General features: G+C 38.8%; 1 protein-coding gene across 1 annotated transcript; it reads right to left on the reverse strand.

Moving 5' to 3' along the window:
- Positions 1 to 671: 671 nt before the first annotated feature.
- On the reverse strand, positions 672 to 22,639 carry LOC146619641 (coiled-coil domain-containing protein 172-like). The gene is made up of 8 exons (XM_085369680.1): positions 22,561 to 22,639; positions 22,297 to 22,382; positions 20,730 to 20,846; positions 20,094 to 20,259; positions 17,396 to 17,497; positions 15,202 to 15,304; positions 939 to 1,014; positions 672 to 707 (listed from the first exon to the last, which is right to left on the reverse strand). The coding sequence occupies exons 1-8, from the start codon at positions 22,637 to 22,639 to the stop codon at positions 672 to 674; spliced, it is 765 nt and encodes a 254-aa protein (XP_085225806.1).
- Between the last annotated feature and the right edge of the window lie 2,744 nt (positions 22,640 to 25,383).

Consider the following 25,383-nt stretch of genomic DNA (forward strand, 5'->3'; position numbering starts at 1 on the left):
CTCTCTAACAATCCTATAGCTAACTGGGAGAAAACTGCAGCCATTTTTTTTTAATCAAAAAATGTATTTGTTTCAGTCTGGTGGTAAAGAGCATACTTAAGCTGAAAAAGGCAGCATTAGATAGGTAGGTATCCAGGGAACAGGATATGATGAATGTTATAAATAATAAAAATAAAATAAAATGCATGCAACAATCATGCAATGTCTGTTCACCGCTGTTTCAGTAGGCATGATCTGATTGGACTGGAATGTAGCAATACCATATTCTATACACTAGAGGGCAATATAAAATCACTTTTGGGACAAAACTTTGAATACCTTTTTTGCACGTGTTTGTGAGTAGTTACATTAATAAGAATCATATTTTTTTATATAACTTGTTGGTGTTATAAGCAAGGATTAGACACATGGAAAAAAGGATTCATACATTTTAATAAACTTGTTTTTTTTTTTCTCAGAAATGGGCACAAAAGTGTAAAGACCAACAGAAAGAAAATATTCAATCCACACATAGAAAAACAAATATTATCCAGGGCTTAGTTAAGACTCTTAGGAGATAAAGAAGAATAAAGACAGCAGGGAAGCAGAAACTAACCGTCTGTAAATCAGCATCTTTGTTTTTGAACATAAGACAAACAAGATAAACTTTGCAAATTATCAGCGTGCCTAACCTAACACTTCTCAGCCCCTTGGCTGCTGTCCAGCTTCTGCAATTAAAAAAGAAAGGAAAAAAAATAGGTTTACAAAGAACAAATGTGACAATGACAAATGTTTTGCAAATGAATAAAGATATGCATTTTAGCTCATGTGTTACATTTGGAAGTTTGCCCACAACTACCTTTCAAAACATCTAAGCAAATTTGACAGCATCTGTGTATGACTGTCATGCTAAAAAAGGGAAAAAAATAAATGGAATAATTTAAATAAAAGCCACCAACTTGAATTTCTGAGCTTAGTTCCTCTCGCAGATGCTCAAGTTGTCCTTCTTTGTGCATCTCCAGCTCCTTCCTCAGCCTGGCAAGTAAATAAAACCACGTCAGTAACAAAACATAACATTTGGATAAACTTCATTTTTGCATGTAGAGTTTAAACTGCTTATTTTTTTCTGGTATATTGTTTTTATCATTATATTTACTTTTGCTTTGTTATTGTGTCCAAAATAAAAGAAATACATAACATAATACAATTTTCCCTCTAGTATTTATAATGGTGGGAACACCGAATCCACATGCACAAAATATTTCAAATGCTTTCTGAAAAACAACAAAATGAACACAATAGCTGCCATCTGTTAAACAGATTTCCCCTGAAGTCTGAGTTTACTTGACTGTTTGACATTTCAGATGAATGTTCAGAGCGAGGTGTTGTAACTATATGTGCAACATAAATCACAGCGTTTGACTCGGTGACTGTTTGTTTGCACAAAAACAATTTCACTACTGGATTAGGACTATGGTTCAACTAAGGAATTTACAATTTACTGTATCCCAGCATCCACTGACAATACATTTACATGAGTTAAAAACTGATGAATTATCTTGAAAAAGATCCTACCAATCCATTTTCTGCCATTTATCTGGGTCAGCAGGGAAAAGTGTGGGCAGTCTGAGCAGAGATGCCCAACCTCCTGCTCCCCAGCCACCTCCTAGGGGGACACAGAGGCATTCCCAAGCCAGCTAAGAGGCATAATCTCTCCCGTGCGTCTGCTCTTGGGCCTCCTTCTAGTTGGATATGCACAAAACACCTCACACAGGAGGCATGTTGATCAGACGCATACCTAAAACGGCTCTTTTTGATGTAGAGGAGTAGCTTCTGTAACCTAACCCTGTTCCAAATGACTGACTCAGCTGCATTTAAATAAAGCACCAAATCCACACTTTTAAGCTTAAATTTCAAAACTTACACTAACTACTGATCTTATCTATTTCTGATTTTATCTGTTTTGATTTTATATACTGTTTTGTTTGTTTGTTAAGCTTAAATTTCAAAACTGATTTTATCTACTGTTCTGATTTTATCTGTTTTGATTTTATATACTGTTTTGTTTGTTTGTTTGTTTGTTTGTTTGTTTGTTTGTTTGTTAAGTGGGTTTAGAGCTCTGGGTAGCTCCCCAACTGGGTCTAGACTGGGTCTAGAGAGTATTTTAAATTCAGGGAATTTAAAATAGAAAGTAGCTCGTCCACAGAAGGACTGGTAGCTCCCCTTACGATAAGGGTTCAGATCGCGCGAACAGGTGTGAAATGTGTGTGTTTAGTTAGTTTGTTTGTTTGCTTGTTTTAATCAATTTTAAATCATGCTTTTTATTTGTTTTTGTTTCTAATGTCTCTGTAAAGCACTTTGAATCACCTTGTTGTTGAATTGTGCTATACAAATAAATTTGCCTTGCCTTGCCTTGCCTTGCCTTCTGTAACCTAACCCTGTTCCAAATGACTGAACGCCTCACCCATCTTAGATTCAGAGCTATGATGAGGAGAAAAATCGTCCATGATACCTCACCCAGGACAGGGTTACCAGGCCCCACACTGGCCTTGGGGAGGCTTTTGCCAGTAAGCATCTACTGGCTCAGCTACAATGAGTCACTGGGGTAACCCTCGCTCTGGTGCTCTATGTATCAGGCAGCGTTCAGAGGTGGAAGCCTCAGAAGTCCAACGCCTTGTTGCCAAAACCGGTAACAGATCATTCTGTGATCAGCAGATCCTGCATGATGTAACCTTTGTGGCACACTAAGAAAATGAAGCCAGACCGAGGGACTGCAGTACTTGATAAAAGTGACTAAACCGCATGAGGCATAATTGTGCGCTGTTAATTCAAAATGTACACCATGTATGACAAATGTCACAGCTGAAGAGGAGGAGTGTAGAGACAAGCACAAACACTCACAGCCTAAAATGTTAGACTCTGCGGCTCCTCCACAAAGCTGCAGTCAACACTGCATTCTCCCTGTTTTGTGTATTTAGTAATGTCTCCTGGAGCTTGTTCCACAGATATAAGGATGAACAGAAGACCACGAGGGACGAATTTCTAAGTATAAAATGAAGTGACAGCAATAAATCAAGTGTAGCAATTTCTCTCACACCAAAATCATTCAAATGGAAATTTTTAAAGGCGGGTTGGGTGCTTTAAAGTGCTAGGCTGCAGGTGAGAAGAGACATAAAAGATGAGGACACACAGATGCAGAAGGAATGCGTCAATGAAAGAAAGAAACATTTTGAGACCAGCAGAAAGCTTTTTAGTCTGGTTAAAGCCGAACTACTGATGTGCAAATTCAATTAGTAATTGGAAATCCAGACTTTTTATTTAGCTCAAATATGTATACGCACTGCTTAGTTCTCTTTTTCTAGGAAATCATAGCTGCTACACACACATGATATTTTTTTACCCCAGAAGAAATATGCAGAATTTTTCACTCCACATATTTAAAGGTCACGTTTTCTTAAAAAGTAGTTTTCCTCAGACTCAGAGTTGACGTTTTAGTCCCATCTATGTTCTGATTTATAGAACTTTCTATTCCTAAAAATGTTGCAAGAGCAGATTTTTTTGGACAACATTTTCTAAATGATAAAAAGAGAGGAATTAGACAGATGACGCCTTATCTGCATATTCAGCCAGGGTCATATTACTTTGTACTCGTAGGCAGATTTCGTCTGCAGCAGGTGAGTCATCCATCCACACATGCACATTTTCAAAACAAACACAGACGACAAATATAAAGAATAAAATATAATTAGAAGATAAATCCAAAATCACTGCTTTATGTAGGATATCAAAAACTATCATTTGTTCATCTGAGTGATGGTCACAGGAACAAAGCTGGTTTTACTGTGTTTATCCAGAAGAAACTGAAGCTCATAATGCAAAGGATATGCGTGGTCAGGTAAAGTCTAACATTAACAGAGTCATCTGCATACTTTTAAATGGTCCTGCTTCCACACCCACTCTGATACAGGACACAAAGGGTAGGAGTGAAAGCACGCAACCCAGTGTGACGCCAGTCCAGGGGCAAAGTCAGGAATCCAGCCCAAAAGATTTTTGTTCATGTCAAACTGTTTTTAAAAGTCTGCTGATTAAAACATGGAGGTTAAATGTGGTGAAGGCCGAAGAAAAATCAGAACATTTAAGAAAAGTTTGAACACATAAAACAACAACGATATAGAGATTTTCATGGGACTATTTTTTATATTTTTTAGTAAATGGACTGGTTCTTAAATATCGCTTTTCTACTCAATCTGAGCACTTTACACAACTTCTTCTAAACACTTTCTATCTAACATTCACAGTCTAATAGATGCATCGGAGAGCAACATGGGGTTAGTGTCTTACCCAAGGATATTTGGCATGCAAACTGGAATCGAACTGCCAACCTTCCAGTTAGTAGGTGACCTAGTCCAGTGGTTAGCACCTTTGGCACAGTAACAAGGTTCTGGGTTTTAACTGGCCTCTCAGTGCGTAGTTTGCATGTTCTCCCTGTGGCTGTGTGAGCTTCCTCCCACAGTCCAAAGACATGCATGTCAGGTGAACCAATGATCTGAATCTCTGCTAAATTGACCATATGTCTGAATGTGAGTGTAAGTGGTTGTCTGTCTCTCCAGCCCGAGCCCCCTGCGACCATGAACGGGAAAAAATGGAGAAATGGATGGAAAGATGGCGCCTGTGTGTTTGGCATGCCGTCTATCGCTCTCTTCTATTTGTTTTATTTTATTGTTTTTAGTCAATTTTGTGCAACATGTCAGCCCTGCATTGTTTTATGATCGCCAGACATTATTGGAAATAGGCTCATCTACCCAAGCTTTAGCTTGGTTTGGAAATGACAACCAAGGCTTTCTGCCTCCCGATTTGGAAGTAACACCACCTCACTGGCGCTCCTTACCATTGCCACTGGATGTGCGGAAGCGACGCAGGAGACGAGGTAACCGTGGAGGTCGCCTTGTCAAACTGAGACTCAGGATCTCTTGTTTTCCTCATGAGCTTCGCTCAATTTGTCGATCCTGCCCGCTACTCTTGGTGCCGTTGCGTGCTTTGGACCCGGTGGACTCCTGCTTGGTTCCTGTTGTGGGATCTCTCGAGAAGGGTTCTGCAAAACCCTCTCCTCTCCGACATCTGCGTTGGCGTGGAGTGGACCAAACAAACCTCCGACCTGTGGATCTGGTTGTTGCTGCCTCGGAAGCTCCCGAGCCAATTCCTCTCAGGTTGGGATTAATTAACGCCAGATCGGTGGCAAATAAGACATTCATTTTGAAGGAATTTTTCGCTTCCCATGCACTGGATTTTCTTTGCTTGACTGAAACTTGGATTCCACCCGGTGAGTTAAGTGCCTTTTCTGAATTACTGCCGGCTGGTTGTGCCTTTTTTAGTGTTCCGAGAGTTTCTGGTCGCGGAGGAGGGCTAGCTGTTGTTTTTAAGGCACATCTTGACTTTAAGCAGCTATCCCCATCAACACGCCACACCAGTTTTGAACTCTGTTTGTGTGAACTGGGCCATTCGTCTTCGCTGTTGTGTGCGATTGTTTATCGGCCCCCAAAATATAACAAGGAGTTTTTATCCGAGTTCTCAGAGTTTCTTGCTGACTGTGCATCACGGTATGACCAGATCCTTTTACTTGGTGATTTTAATATACACGTCTGCTGCCCGGGGAAGCCCCTGGCTAAGGACTTTCTGGACTTAGTGAACTCTTTTAACTTTATTCAGTCTGTTAAAGGTGCCACTCAAGAACGTGGTCACACACTGGACTTGGTTTTATCACATGGTTTATCTGTCCAAAACGTACTTGTCGAGGATGCGGTGTTCTCTGACCATATGCCTATTTTATGTGATATTGTTCTTTTTAATCCTGTTCTTAAGCGTGCTGTACCTGCTCGATGTTATCGTGCTTTTGGCTCAGATACTGCCGAGCGGTTTTCCATATTGTTTGACCAATTTATTTCTTATCCTCCTGAGTTGTCCATCTCAGATGGATTAGTTTCTTTTTTGGATTCTGCTTGTAAATCTGTCCTCGACGCTGTCGCTCCTTTTATATTCAGACAATGCAAGCCAAAGGCTAGTCCTTGGCTAACTGATTTTACCAGAGCCGCTAGAAAAGAATGTAGAAGATGTGAAAGACGGTGGAAAAAAGATAGGCTGTGCGTCTCTATGGAAGCTCTTAAGACTAGCTGGAAAGTCTATCAGAGAGCAGTAAAGGCTGCCAAGCACTCCTATTTTTCTCAACTTATTGCTGCCAGCTCGCATAACCCTCGTGTTCTATATAACACTATAAATTCTGTACTTAATCCGGAAGGCTATATTCTTTTGCACTCTTCTGCGGTTATGTGCAATAAGTTTCTTAATTATTTTGTGGAAAAGGTTGCTAGTTTGAGACCTCCGACTCTACCTATTGCTGACCCAGCCATGCATGGTTCTTGCTCAAGTCTGTTCTCTGCTTTTCTACCAATTGTTTTATCTGATTTAGAGAAACTTGTGTTGAATGCTAAACCGTGTGGCTCTCCAAATGACGTTGTTCCTCCCCGTTTTCTTAAAAAGGTATTTCCTATCATCGGACCACATATTCTGAACATTATTAATACTAGTCTTTTGTCTGGTCAAGTACCTAGGGAATTTAAGCATGCAGTCATACATCCTTTACTTAAGAAACCAGGCTTAGACAGTTCAGTCATATCAAATTTTAGACCCATCTCTAAGCTTCCCTTTCTTAGTAAGATTCTGGAAAGGATTGTTTATACTCAGTTGATGGACTACTTGAATGACTCTAAATTGTCAGAAATCTTTCAGTCCGGCTTTAAGCCATTCCACAGCACGGAGACAGCCCTCGTAAAAGTTATGAATGACATCCTGATAACGACAGACCGTGGTAAATATGCAGTGCTGGTCTTGTTGGACATGACAGCTGCATTTGACACTGTGGATCACGATTTGCTGATCTCCCGCTTACAGCACGGTGTGGGAATTACTGGTTCGGCACTTTTGTGGTTAAAGTCCTATCTTTTAAATAGGACATTTTGTGTTAAGTTGGGGTCGGCTTCATCCTCTGTGGCCCCTCTGCTTTGGGGTGTTCCACAGGGATCTATTCTTGGGCCGTTATTGTTTTCATTGTACCTCTTGCCTCTTGGCGCGATTTTCCGAAAGCATAAAGTGCCATTCCATCTATACGCAGATGACTGCCAGCTCTACTTACCTCTTAGTCATTCTGATAGTCTCCCAACTGGACCTCTGCTTGACTGCCTTACTGATGTCAAAGCATGGATGGCAAACAACTTTTTAAATTTTAATGATCGGAAGACAGAAGCAATTTTATTTGGCCCAAATCGTTCTTCTCATACTCTGGATGTTGATCTTGCAGCTTTGACTTCCCAACTAAAGAGTTCGATCACAAATCTCGGAGTTAAAATTGATTCTGCACTCACCTTTGATGACCATGTAAACGGGGTGGTAAAATCAGCATTTTATCACCTCAGACGTTTATCAAAGGTTAAGCCCTTTCTTTCCAAGCGTGACTTGGAAAGCGTTATTCATGCCTTTATTACCTCACGTTTAGATTATTGTAATTCTCTTTTAACAGGGGTTGGGCAGGGCACTTTGTCACGCTTGCAATTAGTGCAAAATGCTGCGGCACGATTTTTAACTGGTAGAAGAAAATTTGATCACATCACTCCGATTTTGGCCTCTTTACACTGGCTTCCAATTGAATTCAGGATCCGTTTTAAAGTCCTTTTATTGGCTTTTAAATCTCTAAATGGTCTGGCACCTGTTTATTTGTCTGATTTGTTGAAGCCCCACGTCCCCACTCGTTCCCTTCGGTCAGCTGAGCAGTTGCTGCTTTCGGTCCCAAAGTCACGGCTGAAACTTAGAGGAGACCGAGCGTTCTCTGTTGCCGCGCCGATGCTTTGGAATAACCTTCCTCTCCATATTAGACAGGCTGCATCAGTGCCAGTTTTTAAGTCTTTATTAAAAACCTATTTTTATTTCCTGGCTTTTAACTCTGTGGGTAACTGACATTTTTATTTTATTTTATATATATATATATTTTTTTTTTTTTTTAATTTTTAAATTTTAAATTTTTTAAATTTTTTATTGTTTTTTAACTTTATTGCTATGTCTGGTTTTATTACTATGTGCATATTAGTATTGTACAGCACTTTGGTCTACCAGGTGTGTTTTTAAAGTGCTATATAAATAAATAAATGATGATGATGATGATGATGAACCATTTTTTGCTATTGGGGACATAATATTAAGTCCTAATCATGTGTAAAAAATGCATTTACAAAAATATAATGAATGGAAGTTGTGATGATGATTTTATTGCCTTAATATCATTAAAACTGGGCAAGTTTCACTGTGATATGTGTAAACTGAAAGTTTTAACGTGCTCTGCTAGTGTTTGCTTAATTAAACCTAAGATTAGAATAAAAGGGAGAAAGAAGCTGTTACTACTGTAAAGTTTTAAAAATTAGCACTTTTGCAACAATATCTTGGAAGAAATGTAATAACAATGACAAGTTTTAAACAAAGCAATCACATAAAGTATATCAGATAAAGACAGATCAAAAATGCACTTGAACGTAATCACATATGTGAACTTTATGGACTGCTGCTCCTCAGTTACAGACTGAAACAAACTTCTTCTTGTGCCTTTAAAAGCAGTCTGCGCTTATGGCAGCAGAGTTAATATTTCACACTATAATTTCATAAACATACAATTGTGTTACTCAGTTCAGTTTGTCTCTGATAAACCATTGGACTTTGATCCACGCAGCGTGACGCCTTGGCTGTGATTGAACTGTTATGGCAGTTGTGGAGGATCCATACTGAGCTACACCTGAATTGAAGACGAACGAACCGTTTCTGCTTTTATTGGAAGTTAATGAAACAATAAAACAGCCTGCCTAAAATTGCATTTTCACAGTTTGAAAACCAACAGACGCGTTTTAAACTTTATACTTCTCTCTGGAACTTACAAATCCGATTTTTAAGGCGACCAGGCTGTGCTTCAATCGACGCAATAATGTCCCTAAAGCAATACTCATTTGGCATTTTGGCTGTTGGTGGTCTCTGCTGGCTTTTACTGGAACTCTACAGAGCTATGACATCTTTAAATGAACACTCATAAATAATTTGCCAGTAATATGTCAGTGAAGAAAATCCGACACATAATAAAATACATACAGCTCTTATATAATCGATTCCAATCACATAGGTGCATATTTCAAGTATCTTTCTATTGTGACAGTGTCCAGTCTGCACCAGCAGCCACTGTTTTGCACACTGAACACTTTTTAAATGACTCTTGCACTCTTTCAAATTGACATGCATTCAATTTCCAACAATCAATAAGCGGAGAGTTAAATATGCGTTTTAAAGAGACGCTGCAGTGGCTAAAGACAGGATTGATGGTTTCAGTTCAGAATGGATGATCATAAGAATGGCTACGACAGGAGGGGGTGTCTCCGCCAAAGCTACATCCTCAGCACTTCCCGGGGCTAATAAGCCCAGCGGTAATGAAGGACCTAGTATGTTTAATGAGGCTGATGGATGAACAGGACATGCCACGCACATGCATGATTTAAGATGATACTAAGACAGAGAGAGTGAGAGAGAGCGAGAGACAAAAGGTGGGCTAACAAAAAAAGGAAGCGCACATGAAGATTAATATATAGAGAAATATAAATAAAGCACACCAAAGGGAAGCAAATGTTTTTTTACATGCCCTTATTCCTTTCCTCTTTAATATCTTTATTTCAAAACCTGAAACAAAACTGATCCGTGGTATTGTGGAGAGGACATTATCCAAAGTGGCAGCATCAGCAACAACAATGACCCTTCCTTCCTGGAACACTATTGATCTCCAACCTTTAATTAAATAAAGGACGTCTCTCAATGTAGCAACAGGGTGAACCTGTTTCAATACGTTTCTGTAGGAAAGAATGTAATTTATGCCATGCATCTATACTGTATACTGTCAATCTGTACTGCAATGGGAGCACATCTCTGTCCTAAATGTCGTTCCGGGTGCTTTCTGCCGCTTCTTTTTAGTGTTTAGTTTTATATTTAAGTATTCACAATTCTTGTATTTGTGTGCGTAAGGAAGGGAATGCGTGTTTGTGTCTGTGGGTGCCTGTTTGTCTATGCCTATGTGTCAGGTCAGGTCTAAGACTCTTTCTCTTCTAAGCACATCTCAGGTTACCCCAGTGCCCCAACCCGCCATTGCATTGGTGGTTCCCGGTGTCCGGGGCTGGGTGCTCGGGTGTGTACTGGTTTGCTTCCTGGCAGCCGCTTGGCATGGCATGCTGTCATTTTTTTTTCCTCTTTTCTTTTCTTCCCTGCTATTTTTTTCTCAGTCTTTATGTTAACTCTCTCTCCAACTTCACTTTCTTTCTTTTTTTTTTCTTTTCCATCCCCAGTCTTGTCAGTTATGGTCGTAATAATCCAAAATAAAGAAATCCTAATAAAATTCTAATAAAATATAACTATGACGCAGACCACTGTTGGCCTTTCTTTGGCCTTCAGACAGCAATTCTGATTGTTACACTGTCAGACAGAACAGGGGAAAAAAATCCATGTATATATTTTTCTTGTACTTACTGAGAAATAAGAAACATTAAGACATGTAGCTTTACGGCTACAGCACAAAGTAAAAACAGATTTAAATTACAACAACAACATCGTTAGAAAGATTTGAATGAAAATATGAATGAAAAATAGAATAAAGAAACTGAAAAGCAAAGACAGGCTAAATGAAAACCACATGGATCAAAGGCTATGGATTTCAGTTTAAATATCTTAGCAGGATGAACACAGACTGATTATTCAATGGAGAAGGATGTGTTGGTACAAAATGTCCAGACAGGAACTCCATGAATAACCATCTGACACACTAGAGGTTAATCCGAAAAATCAGAAACAGCAGGAACTATGGGAAACAGTATGACATATCAAGGAACTAAATCCACAGGAGGTGACGTGGAACTGCTCATGGCTCAATGAGACACGAAAAGTAAACTAAAATTAAAGCAAACGACTATCAAAGTAATACGGGAAATAACTAAAAGGGGAGCACTAACAAAGTGACAGAGACTTTACTACACATGGGGAGCACAGGGGAGGCACGTTTAACTGACAGAACAAATACTATAAACACCAAAGTAACTGGAACAGAAGCACCAAAGTGACAACGCAATAAATAAACAAAGAATCAAGCTAAAGACGATTATTCGTCAACACAACTTAGGAGTTCAAAAACAGAGAACCCAGGGCTGTGACACCCACATATTTATAATTGAATACTGAACTGCACCGATTAACAACTATTAACAATGTAATATAACGGACAGAGAAAACAGTGAGCACAGAGGGATCTTGATGCTTAGCTTTCCTACATGTGAAGCACGAGTTTGGTCCTCTTTCAAACAACCCATATGGAAAAGAGATAGTAAAAACTTATATGTGATTACTCATGAAAGTGGCCACTTTCATGAGTAAATCATATAAGGCTTACATGATTTACTCATGAAAGTGGCCACTTTCTCATTACTTTCATATATTTTTTTAGTAAGTATCCAAAACATACAAGTTTCATTATATAAATTTTCACGGGATCTTATATCTGTTTTCACTCTTATATGCTTTTCATACAAGTCTCACACAAGACAGATACAAACTTTATAAGATTTATATATATCTTTTCCATATGGGAAATGTCACTTTTAAGCTGCTATATTCATGGAAGCTAAGCTCAGAAGCTTTCTGAGAGTGTTCAGGTCATTTTACACTGAAAGTGTCCAAGTGACTTGGCTAACTGTAGCAACTTGTTAACAAGTAGCTAATGTTAGCTTTTTAACACCAACTGAACACAGGATACTAAAACAGTCATCTAATGTTCTCAAGCAACTCGTCAGCCCTCAATTTTATATTGTGCTGTTGACTGTTTTCTCTGGCTGTGAAAATTACTATGATCAGTGCCTCCTTTTGTTGTTATTTAGGCCCTGATAACATTTGATGATACTAACAGAGTTCAATATGTCATGCTATAAATGTCACGGTCCTGAGTCTGGTGACTCAGTGTTTATGTTTTTGTTTATTAATATTATTTGATTCAGTGATTTCTGGTTATACTTTAGTGATTTTTAGATCTTAGGTTTTGTTACTGTGCCTCCCTTGTGTTCTCTGTGTCAAGTCAGTTATGTTTTCTTGTCTGTTCTTTCCTGGTTTCTATGTTCGTGCATCTCCTCGGTCTTCTCTGTCATCCGTGTCTCCTTGTCAAGTCTGCGTCTGGATTGCCTGTTTTGTATTTCCTGTTTTACTTTGACGGTCTCGTGTCCTGTGTTCACTGTTTTGAGTTTAGCTTCCACCCTGTCTCGTTTGGTCAGATTAGTCACAGCTGTGTCTCCCTCCTGTTTCCAATTCCCTCGTCACTTCCTGGTGTATTTAAGCCCTGTGTTTTCGTCTGTCCGTGTGTTGTCATTACCTTATGTTGCTGTGTGTCTTGCTGTGCCTTTTTGGTCCTTATCACTAAATGGTTCTTCTGAGTTTCTAGTTTTAGTTTGTAGTTCCAAAGTTTCTATTTTTATATTTATATATTTCTATTTTTATTTATGTTTTCTTGTATTGAGTTTTGCACAGCCATTAAAGCTGCCTCCTTCAGTTAAACCTTTCGTTTCAAGTCCTGCATCTGGGTCCTACATTCTGCCTGCCACAGCACGAGTCATGACAATAAAGCTCATACCCACTAGAAGATAAAAGAATGATGAAATAACTGTATCTGACAAAGCAGTCTCCCTAAAGTTTCCGACATCTTCAACATCTCTCTGAGCAGTGCCGTCGTTCCCACGTGCTTCAAGGCCACCACCATCGTCCCCGTGCCCAAGAAGTCTTCTGTGTCCTGTCTCAACGACTACCGTCCGTTGCACTTACACCCACCATCATGAAGTGCTTCGAGCGGCTCGTCATGAGACACATCAAGACCCTGCTGCCCCCCTCACTGGACCCACTGCAATTTGCATACCGCCATAACCGCTCAACGGACGACGCCATCTCCACTGCACTCCATCTTGCCCTGACACACTTGGACAAGAAGGACTCACACGTCCGAATGCTGTACATAGATTTCAGCTCAGCATTCAACACGATCATCCCCCAACAACTGATCGGAAAGCTGAGCCTGTTGGGCCTCTCACACACTCTTCACACTCCTGCCATCTGAAAAAAGGTACCGAAGCATTCGGGCACACACATCCAGACTGTGCAACAAGCCATCCGTCTCCTCAGCAAAAAGGGACTGACTGATACACACACACACACACACACACACACACACACACACACACACACACACACACACACACACACACACACACACACACACACTATCACTCAGGTTAACTCAACTACCTCAAAACATTGAGACTGGACTGACTAATCAACACAAGCGCAAACACACTGACCTACACCACCAAACCATCGTACACACCAACCTGTAAATGCTCTTTTGCACAATATTATTACTGGACTTTTTGCACTAACTTCTGTACTTCCTAATTTTTGCTGCTACACTAAGGAATGTTTACTGTTCCTCCACTACCTCAACTCATCATCACAAAACCTTATTATTAAGTTACGTTGTGTTTTTCTATCATTCTGTCACTTTGCTGCTCTGTTTGCACATTTGCACGTGCGCTTTATTGTCTGCTGTCTGATAACAAAAAAAAGTCTTCCTTAGATAGTTAGATAGTTAGTTTTTTTTTTTGTTTTTTTTTTGTTAATTTATGTTGTAATTTATGTTAGGTCAGTCTGTCTTGTCTCTGCTAGCCAGCTAACTAGGCCTCTTAGTTAGCTAGTTTAGTGTTTTCTGTTAATTTATGTTGTAAATTTATGTTGCATGTAGCACCTTGGTTCCTGGAGGAACGTTGTTTCGCCTCACTGTGTACTGTTAAACTGTATATGGTTGAAGTGACAATAAAGCCAACTTGACTTGACTTGACTTGACTTTGAGGAGCCTTAATGGTAACAGATTCAATACTTTTCATTTGCTTTGAAAGTCAAAGAACTACTGTTAGAGAAATCCAAACTACTGAAGTGACCTAAAAAAAACAGACTTCTGTGTAACATGGTTTTCTACATGTGACATGTATGAGTGTGTTTGAATTCCTTTATAGATTATTCCAGTTAAAGCCACAGACAGCAGACACGAGATCAGACTCCATTTTGGCACCTCGAGCTAAGCACTTTGTGAAATGCGGTGAGCAGAGATCGATGGGAAACTGCAGGCTCCTACTTGTAGATTTCAAAATATCCATCATACCCTGATTTAACATCTATTTTACTGTAAATGCAGCAATTTACTAAATGAACATGATGCATTACTATGCCCATCGTTTATATACAGTCTGTGGTTAAAGCATGATTTATTATTCCACTAAAACCAAAGCTGATTAAACACTTAGCTTGAATGCTAAGCTTTACACTGTCATCATTAATAAATATATCAATCACAATAGCCTCAGTTGGTTGTTTTTCTCCAGTTGCTGACAAAATGAAATAAACTCCAGATCAAAGCCTTAATTAAACCAAATGGCCTTAATGTGCTGTTATTTACACTTCTATGTTTGGACTCTCCCCAGCAGGATCAAGACGGAGAAAAAGGCAAGACAAGAACTGGGTTTACTGGTCTATTCAGCCCTTCTTGGTATGATCCAGATCTCCCATTTGTAAACAGTTTAATTTAAAAGCCAGAATGCTTGGCTCTGCAGCATTTCTTTCGTCTGTCTTTTTCTTAAGTACATTTACCGTTGTAAGAATGACCAAAGCTGATAATACCACTACTGAGATGGAATTTTTTGCAGTTACACTAAAGAAAACCACAGGGTCCTGCAGAGAGGGGACAGCGGTTGTGCTTCTGAACACCGAGTCCTCCGACAGCATTCACAAAACAAAATTCTCAACTAATTAAAAATCACAGCTGCTCAGCAAGGAATGTTTAAAACGCCAGGAATCTGTGGAAATATTGTTAATGAAATGCTGAGAAGCCTAATGCTGTGTTTTTATGTAATTCTGCTCTTTTATGTCTTATTTATCTGTAATATTTACTGTGTTGGACCTCCCAAAGATTATTCTGTGACATGATGTAACTGCAAGTAAATCTGGTACTGTAGATTCCATCTATGTGTCCAAATGCATAAACCTGCCTCAGCATCCAGACAGTTATCCAGCACTCACCTCAGACAGGAGCTGTCAGTGAGAGGTTTCTGACTGACAAGCTGGCTCTCCGATCTCAGAGATTCTGTCATTGCTTCAGCCTCACTCAGCTGCCGATCCAGGTCTGCAGTCAGGAGTAATAAATCAAACATAAGACGACGTCACTCAGGGAAGACAGACACATGCTGTAGCTACACGGTTAAAACAACAGAACAAGGTTTGGATTATACAACACTACAACTGTTAAAGTTTCTTATTCTAAAGGGACTGGTATGGTTGTGTGTTGGTCCTACACAGAGCTTGCAGACTGTCATGCAGCTGTGTACCCTCACCAAGAGGGCAGTGCCAAAAACAGCTATGTGGGCTACGCTTCTGTGTTTGTCGATCTTTTAGTTAAGCTCCTGCCACAAAGAAGACCAAAGTCATGAAAGACAAAGAAGTTCTCTGTAGTGAAGTGAAACTAAATGTTAAAAACAACAAAAACTGTCCACTGCAGCCAGTCTGTGCTTCTCATTCTCTCATACATACATGACTTACTCATGGAGTAACACAGTTCCTGTCTTGAGACCATATCATAACTATATTCTATATCTGTATTCTATATCGTCATGATATGGCTCATCAATTTTATTCCTCTGTAGTAGCTACAGCTACAGCACCCTTGTTCTTGAAAGCCTGAACCAGTACACCACTTGTTGGGTTTATCTAGGCACAAACCCCGCTGGAACACGAGACCAACAACTGCACGACAAAACAAGGCAAGAAGGCACTCTCTGTGTTTGTGGCTCGCGAGGGAAGTCAATCAAAGTTGAGGAAAAGATTCCTTCACCTGAACTCGACCAACTTCAACTGATTCCTTCGCTACAGTTATTTTTATTGTCAGCAAGCAATCATTCATGAATATGCAATTACAAATACACGTGACATTCTTAAAACAGGCATATCTGAGCAACATCAGTGTCTGTATTCTGTGTGTGTGTGCAGGTGTATGTGTGTGTGTGTGTGTGTGTTTCCAGCCATTCTATACATAGACATATGACCTTTCAGTGAACTTAAATTGTATGCAGAAGTAAGCATCTTGCTAAACTATAAAAACAGGAACTTGCAATAGGTCATATCTCAAACTCTCAAACTCACATTTAAAGGTGTGAACTCTGGCACTTTTAAACAGAACAGGACAGTCTGGTTTCAAAAGCTATAATAGAATTATAACATCGAGACTGCTTCCTCTCATCTCATGGTACACAAGTGCACACAGAATCTTATCAGACCTAATAAGGATATGATTTTTATCAGCATACGAATGGATATATATTTCTAAGGATAAATGACAATCTTAAATGATTAATTCTGACACCACTTTTCTTTCCTCAGACATCCTCTCACTCTCTAAGACTTTGTGAGGTTCTGGAGAGCTCACACAATCTCTCATGTAGCTCAGCTCCATGCCTCCACAGGTATGTCATCTGTACCAACTACCTTTCCACTCTTAATCTTTTGATGGTACGTTGAATTTTGTTACGTTCTTTCTCTCACTTCCTGTTTTAATTTGTTGTCCGTTTTCTTACATTTTATTTAATTGCTAACTTTTTTCAGTCTGCTGCCAGTTTTCTTTCACACCTGTTCTACATCAGCCAATTACTCACCTGTGTATTCGTGTGTGTTCACTTTCCCATTGGTTCCATGCCAGATTGTCTTGTTGGCAGTCAAGACTTCCAGCCCTTTCTTATAATTCTAGTATAAGCTTTTCTTCTTGCTTTGTTTTGCCAGTGTCTTTATTTCATTTTTATTATCTTCATGTACAGACTGGTTTTTGGACTTTGTTCTGCCTCACCTTTTGGATTTTATGTGGTAAAACCCTGGACAGAAACAAAGTTGTGGACTTTTGGATTTACTTTGACATGGAATGTTTGGCTCCTCTTCTTAGAAAGGACTTATTACAGTATGTGTGTGTACAGCCTCCTTAACTCAGATTTAAAAAACACGGCAAGCACACCCGCTCAACCTGTTCATGGAGCCAGAAATATGTTGTAGAAGATCTAACATCTGGGCTCAAGATTAAACTGCCTTGGCAGACCAGCTGAATTATAAAATAACTGCTGGTCTGGGTTAAAGGCTGTGTGAATGCATGTGGAAAAATTAAAGGAGCTTACAGAGGTCCTTTTAAAAATATGGCTATGGTCTGTTTTGCATAAAATGAACCTTCGCTGCTCACCTTCGTCGATATCATTCAGACTCTGTAGTTCAAGCAGGAGTGCTCTCTTCTCTTCTGCAATGGAGCTCATGTGACTGTTTGTGCAGCTCATCAACTCCTTCTCTAAATTATAGAAGAGGAAAAGATAAATCTGCAAAGGTTCTCATGGATTGAGTAATAATCACCAGAAACTCTATAATGAATGTATACTGCTGGACAAAAATACAAATACATAATGCAAAGGTTGTCATAGGGGCCACAACCTGAGTTTAAATCACTTCATATTAGGCCTGTATAAGAGCTGTTAGTTATCCTAACGATTACATTAAAAACATGAACACAGTGTTTTTGTTTGGCTGTCAAGAAAACCTTTGTTACATTAAACTTGTTTTCTAAAACCTTTTTTGATATTTAACCTTTACTTTACCTTTGTGTGGTTAAATATCTAACCACACTTTAATAGATATATATGTTCACAGCACAAGTATTAATAGTGCAGCAAACGCCAGGTGTTTGAGTGTGAGCTTATATAATTATTATAAGTCCTGAGCTCACTAACCAACTTAACACAGATTATACTGGAATCTTGGGTGTTTAAACAGATATAGTTTCTTGCATTTCTATATTTAGCAGGCAACTGTTATACTACTATGAGATGTCTGGGCTCATACACAGTAGATGTAGCAATTATTCATTTCATTCAGGACCACTTCAGTCAAAAGAATATATCTGTACCTGAGCTGAGGTGACGCAAAAATTTCCCCGTTGTGGGATCAATAAAGTCTTATCTTATCTTATCTTATCTTATCTTATCTTATAAAATGATAAGCTGGGCAGGAGGTGGGATGCAAAGCAGCTTGCAGCTGTGTGGCAACAGCTTATATAGTATCCTGAAAATCTTACAGGACATTGATCTGCAAACAGAATATGTAGAAGGGTATAGGGCTGTTCGATATAACGATATATATCGGATGACGATATAAAAACATCTAGCGTTTCATTTTACACTATTGTTTGTTTCGTGGTGTCGCAAAATAAACTGTTTACGACAATATTTGTTCATCGTTCTGATGGTCACTGTAGTGGCTATATTAATTTCTTAAAGTTCTCTCTTTCTCTTAAATGTAATATAACCACATTACTGATGGACAAGCACCTGTTTTTATGCGTTGTCATTAGCAACAGCGACGGTAACACCTTCGCGTGTCCGCTTGTTTATGTTCCACTTAAACCTTTCACAATAAAGCTCAAGATCCTGTTGAAACTTTTCAAAATAAACTGAATCACGTGAAAGAGCAGATTATTTACGGATGAGAGTAAAAAAGCGCCGCCAGGTGCTAAAAAAGAAACCTTAGACCCAAACGTTAGAACAGGCTTTTCCCCACAGCACGCCATGTAATAAATACAAAGAAAACGGCGGCCGTTACAACTTATGTCTAAAAATGTATAGTTTCATGCATTGGTTAAAACACTCGGCTCCGGGTAAAGGATGCGCAGCTGGAAACACTTCACGCAAGTCGAGCTGCCTGAGATTCACAGAATTTACAAAAAATGTTAAATTTTTGTGATTTATATCGTTTGTGATTTATATCGTTATCTTATATCGGGATATGAGATTTTGGTTCCCAACCAGCAGTGAGCTGGCAATGAGATCACCTGATCTGCCAAATTAGGGCTTTTTACTTGCGGACTAAATCAATACTCAACTAGACCTGACATGTTAGTGACTATTTACAGATAGCTGGTGGCTGTAAAACAAGCCCAAATAATCCCCCCCTCCACCACCGTCCTTGACAGATGGTTTGCAGTGTTCGTGCTGAGATGCTTTCATTGGTTTTTGCCAAATAGGGTGGTGTGCATTATGGCCAGATATCTACAATTTGGTCAAAGGACATTGATCCTGAAGTTCTTTAGTTTGTTCAACTTTTCAAGCCCTTTTCAATGCCATAGTCTTTAAGATAAATCAGGACACCCCTCCAAAATAGGCATAGCTATTCAGTCGTTTTCTAATTATACTGCCATGAACTTTAACATTTAACATGCTAAGTGAGTCTGAGATGTAGCTGTAGGAATTTTAGCTGTTTCACTAAACCAGCAGTCCCCACCGGGCTGCGAGAGTTGAGGCTCGGGTGTGAAATTTATGGTTTTAAGGGTTTTTATCGTTAACTTGGTTTCTCTGGGTCTTTTCTCATGTGTTATGAATTAATCGTCTTTTTTTATGTACCGGTACTGGTTTTATTTTATTGTTTTTATCTGCGACACACCTTAAAGGCCGTTCAGTGAAAATATTGTCAGACCTAAACCAGTCCGTGGCTCAAAAAATATTGGGGACCGCTGCTCTAAACGCTGCACGATCTGACCTTGGCGTGAATTTGTTGGGACATCCATTCCTGGGAAGATTATGGTAAATGTTCCAAACGAGCAAGCTGGCAAAATTTCTGTTTTTATTAAGGTGGTCACACTTGTTAATGATGAGTGAATCAAGTGCATTTCTTTACTAGCACCTCGCTGCTACTCACTCTCTTAACTCCCACAGAAGCAGAAAGAGTGTGCTGCATGGAGTCCTTGAAAACGTTCTTTTTCATGAATTATAGGCATTGGAGATCTATTTTGCCCATTTCTAAAATAACTAATAATTTCTAGAGCAGCATTCAGGGCCACATCTGTTTCATGTAACCTCTGTCTTCCCTGAAAACACTACAGTAAAGTGTTTTACAACCTTTGTGTATCGATTCCACCTCCTTCTCCAGATCCAGGAGCACAGTGTGAGTTTGGCTCTTGAAGACTGTTTCTCTGTTCGCCTTAAGACTGAAGTCACTGTTAAACCTTGAGATCTCTTGAAGGAAGTTTTCCTCCTCTTCTTTAGCCACCATCTTTATCTTGGTCTGGTATGAAAAGGAGGATCATGGGAAATACTTCTAACAACAATATTAACAGACCTTGTGGTACTACAGACTTAATGTTACTGTATAATTATGATAACATTTGGAAAAAAAAGAAAATCTTTGCTCTAAGAGCTTATTGTGTAGAATGCAGAATCCCACCATTTTTGGTGGGATTCTGCTTCTAAAATGAGGCTCTGATTTTACATTATTTTTTACATAACCTAGTTTAATACCTGTGGAATTTTAAACAAGCAATTCTAAAATGTCAAACTCAGTTTCTACGAAGATGCAAACATCTCTGAAGGGTACCACTTTTTTGATCTGTGTTTTCACTGATTAATTGATCGGGTCATTCTATATAGTACTGTGATTCAATCAAGAAGTTAAAGCTATTAAAGCTGAAGAGGTATCCATATTGGATACAACCTGTCTAATTTGAGAGATAAGTATTGATCCAGGCTTCAACCTACTAGATGATCCCTGAGGTGGTTCTTCTGACAGAGCAGCTCTTCAATTTGCTTTAACATCTGGTTCTCATATTTCTTTGCCAGGTCACACCGCAGCCTCATTGCAGACAACTGCTGAGCCTGAAGCATAAATACAGGAGATGATCAAGACACACATGCTGACAGACAGATGTACAGCGAGGGAGATGGATTGGTGATGCTTCGTATGTGAGCAATATCACTTGATACCAGACGGGGTGAAATGAGATCAAAGTTCTAGTTTGGAACAATCAGTATATACTCTATACCTGATTATTAGAGACAGACATAATAACTGGAGTTATTTTGAAACTGTAACTAAAAACATCCTGTTTCGTTAACTAGTTCAGCAACAATTCAGGTTTCTTTTTAAATCGATATCATAAACATAAAGAAAGAGCGATTATGTAGGAAGGTAGATTCTTGCCTTGGGCATAACTTTTGGTGTAATTTCAGTCTGTTTCTTGAGCTAAAGAGGAGAAAGTAGCTTTGCTTTTCTTCTGCTGTAATACTAAAGTGCAGCATGTTTCAGTGAGCACAATCAGCTTCCAAGTCCTATAAACACTGTAATTATCTTAAGACAGCTCTCATAAACCATAAGACCTTACATCATGAGAGCTGTAAACACACTGTGCAGTAAACACAGCCTGCATATCTGCATAATGTAAACAGTCTCAATAGTAAAAAAAAAAAAAAAAAGATACCACTGCCATGTGTTTCAAATCATCAGTAGGGCATGGTGTGATCCTTGCAATATTTGTGAAAAAACCAAAGAGCCTCTTTTTTTTAAATTATTTTTAATGGGGCATTATATCTCACAAACTAAAGGTCTCAGTAATGTTATTTGGGGAAATTAGCCATTGAATGTAGAGATTAAGTGTTCTAAATCATAAACTAGATCAGCTCCTCAATATGGCATTGTGCTGCTTTGATAGTTCAATGTCTGCTTTTTTTTAATTAATCAGTTTCTATTCATATTTTACAATGTGTGTATTTTTTCAGTTTTATAAAGGTGATGATGAGTAGAATGGCCTCTTTCCTTTTGGAAACCACAACAAATTAAATATTAATTATTTTTGTTATACATACACATGTGTTATGTTACATCCCAGGTAAAACATTCCAGGAACAACATTTTACTAATTTTTATTAGAAAATTAATAATATGGGACCTCTGAAATTTGCACTGAGCTGTGTAAACATAAAGCTGTTATGTAATAAATCACAGTACCATGAAACAGACCAATTTACAGGGGCTCCTTCTAAAATACAGTGCAACAAGTGAACACTTTCCATCACCCTGTGACATGATTTTACAGCTAGTGTGTAAATATTTAATAAACACAGTTCAAGATCATTTAAGACATTATATATGATGAATTTAAGCTCAGTAAACTACGGCTACCATCACACAAAGGGTTATTTGAAGAACCAAATGGTTTATATCTAAAATCTAATAAATGTGAGCATCTTAAAAACAGTGCTATGGCTTTGCCTCTGGTCACAAAATATATATAATTCACTCGTTAGCATCAACTAGCAACAGTTTCACCTTTTCATCAAGTTCCTCTTTGCTCTTTCCATACTGCTCAGTGACACTCTTTATCTTCTCATTGCATCTGATGATGGCTATTTTGACTAAAAAACATTTTTGAAAAAACATCACATGATGCAACATTAAACATTAAAATACAGTAGCCTGTATAGATACATATTTAGCATTGTCACTAGCGTTTAGCTGTTAGCTTATTTGCTAGCTGAAGAGTGATAATTAAGCAAAAAAAAAAACAGATTCAGAGAAATAAACAAAACTTACCATCCTTGATTTTTTGTGTCTGTTCTGCTAACTGTTGCTCAGTTAAAAGAATTTGTTGAAAAAGTGTGTCCAAACTCATTTTGGCTTAGTAGCTGGGTCAATAAACAGTTAGCTAGCAGACCATCTAACCTAACGAGGCTAGTTTCTGTCAGGACAAAGAGTCTGAATGACTGACTTAGCTCATTATAATTGTGACATTGTTGCAACATTTTTTAATTAGTTTTTTTTTTGTTGTTGTTAAACTTTAATTTGTATTTGTAGTTCAGTATATTTAGCTTTAGTTTTAGTAGTCATAGTTTTCAGTCAGGAGTCATTACTTTTATTGTGTCCTTAAAATGTTTGGTTTTAGTTTTGCTTATTCAGTTATTTTAAATTAAATTTGACATTTGATATCATGATATTGACATTAAATATTATAAAGATTGTTCCTTTGAAAATAAATCAATCAATCTTATACTTTATGCTCTTATACTTATAGATTCTATATTTGGAAAATCCCTCCATTATAGCAGTACAAAATCTGATGAAATACCGCTACTACTAATAATAATGATAATAAGAAGAAGAAGAAGAAAAAGAAATGGTTTTATCACACACACAATAATCAGTGAGTCACATTACTAGACATTAATTCAAGTTCAGGCAAGTGGACATGAACAAGTGGACGTTGCACAGTTGCAAACATGTCCTAACACCAGGCAGGACCCCACCAGGCAAGACCCCATGGTCTTTCCTGGTGTTGTAGACTCCAGCCTCTATTGACCTTATACTCAGAGCGTGTTCCATTGCTGCTATGATTAGTGCCTCTGTGCTGTCTTTCAGTTCAGCTTTTTCCAGCCCTTGGTAGGATTTCTCAATATCAGCCACTTCTTCTATTTGCCGGTGTTACATACTGTGCTCCTCCAAGAGGAGGAACCATCATGAAAGGACAGGCCCCTGCACAGTATGTAACACCCACAAATATCATCATACAAATAGACAAACTGGTAAAAGCTAACATACTGAACATAGTTGTGGTGGTGGACAAGCAGAAAAACAGCTATAATGATAAATGTAGCAATACCAAATGATAGCAACATCAGGAAGACGGAACATGAACATGACAAATACCAAGGGCTCAGAGAAGAGCTCAAGAAAATGTGGAGGGTGAAGGTAACAGTGGTCGCAGTGATAATTGGAGCACTAGGTGCAGTGACCCCCAAGCTAGGCCAGTGGCTCCAACAGATCCAAGGAACAACATCCAACGTTTCCATCCAGAAGAGCAGCTAAGATACTGTGCAGGACCCTCACAGAGGCAACCATTCGCACATTCACTCCCGCATTAACACCTATGGGAAATTTAGAGTTACCAATTAACCTATCCTCGCTAAGTAAATACAAATTTAAAAAAAACAAACAAAAAAAACACAATCAATCAGCTAATTATTTATGTCCTGGATATAGCCTCAGTTAACTGTAGATAGTTCATGGATTTATCAGATAAATCACAACTCAACCTGTGTTAAATCTTCAAGTCAGCAATTAAATTGACGTTTTCCTTCTTCAGAGTCATCATCCTTGTCCTGTATCTGCTGGTAATATAAATTAGAGAAGTACCGCCTAACTATAGTGACCGGCAGTACACTGACATTTATCAGTCCCCACTCAGCCTGACTGTTGAGTGTTATGAAGTGCTGTATCGGCGCAGTCAGCTTTCTCAGAGTAATCCATCTACACCTGCTGCCTACATTTGTCACACAATTCCAGACTTTGACCAGGTTTCTAGTAAAAAAAAGAAAAGAAAAAGCCTCTGATCCGGTGCCATAAAACACATTACTGCGTGAAACAGTTAAACGACCAGAGGGCTACATCATTCTGACATTCATTTACAAAATTAATATCAAATATTGATTAGGGCTTTTTTTCATAAATCACCAGCCTGAGCCTCCCCCCTGACTGGCAAACTTCCCTTTGGAGACGTTAGAACAGCAAAGTCATCAAATTGTAAGCAGACAATTATCCCACAGTGCGGACTGAGACTGCCGTTCATCTCATTTTCTGTCTCTTTTCCAGTCATGTTCTCTTTTTAATAATATCCATGGCCTGTGTCATGTCAATGTAGCCTGCAGGATTGACCTGTACCAACCTATCCAGGACTTTTTCAATAAGGGATAAGTCACTGATGTTCAAATCAGTTGCTTCACAGCCCATCTGTGAATGAACCTGCTCCTTGCCTCTCTCTATATATATGTGCAGTTGATTTACTGCTTTGGGCGCAGGATGCGTGATTGATTCAGCCTCAGTCGTTAATGCAGAGAGCGGCTCCTTGACATATGTATTTATCCAAGTGGATTAGCCCCTAAATATACCATACAGGCAATCAATGAGTTACAGGAAGAGTGCAGTTCCATGATGCATCATCCCTGTTTTTGTAATAATCAGTTTGTTGCCTTTCTATACATGTGACAATAAATTGAGCTGCCCATCACCAGAAGCACCAAAGTGACTTTTCTTTCAAATCACCAACAGATGGCGACAGTGTCCGCTCTCCTCTGTGTCAGACTGAGGGCAGGTTTTTCTCAGCTCAGCGCTGTCAGGCTGCTGTCAGCCATCAAAAACATTATATCATACCTCTGACATGAGCAAACACGCAACAGTCCTCTGTGTTCACAGCTGGTAACTACTGTTGCATAACACTTTTTTTTCTTCTAATCTTGGTATTTGCAAATAATATGAAAACGATATGAAGCTGGGAGGAGTCACAAATGCGTGATATGTGTGGAGTATTGACTAAACAGCTGAAATACATCCGTCCCACCTTCTCGCTCCAGGTTCAAAAGGTGC

This window comes from Diplotaxodon limnothrissa, linkage group LG13 (assembly GCF_057381915.1).
Source record: "Diplotaxodon limnothrissa isolate DT_005_m linkage group LG13, D_limnothrissa_male_GT1.1, whole genome shotgun sequence".
Classification (NCBI taxonomy): Eukaryota; Metazoa; Chordata; class Actinopteri; order Cichliformes; family Cichlidae; genus Diplotaxodon; species Diplotaxodon limnothrissa.

Coding starts and splice junctions, on each gene's coding strand:
- LOC146619641 (XM_085369680.1), bottom strand. CDS start 22,639: ATGAGTTTGGACACACTTTTTCAACAAATTCTTTTAACTGAGCAACAG. Junction 20,847..22,296: donor AAGAGGAACTTGATGAAAAG/GTGAAACTGTTG, acceptor TTTATGCTTCAG/GCTCAGCAGTTGTCTGCAAT. Junction 1,015..15,201: donor ACTGACAGCTCCTGTCTGAG/GTGAGTGCTGGA, acceptor TTTACTTGCCAG/GCTGAGGAAGGAGCTGGAGA.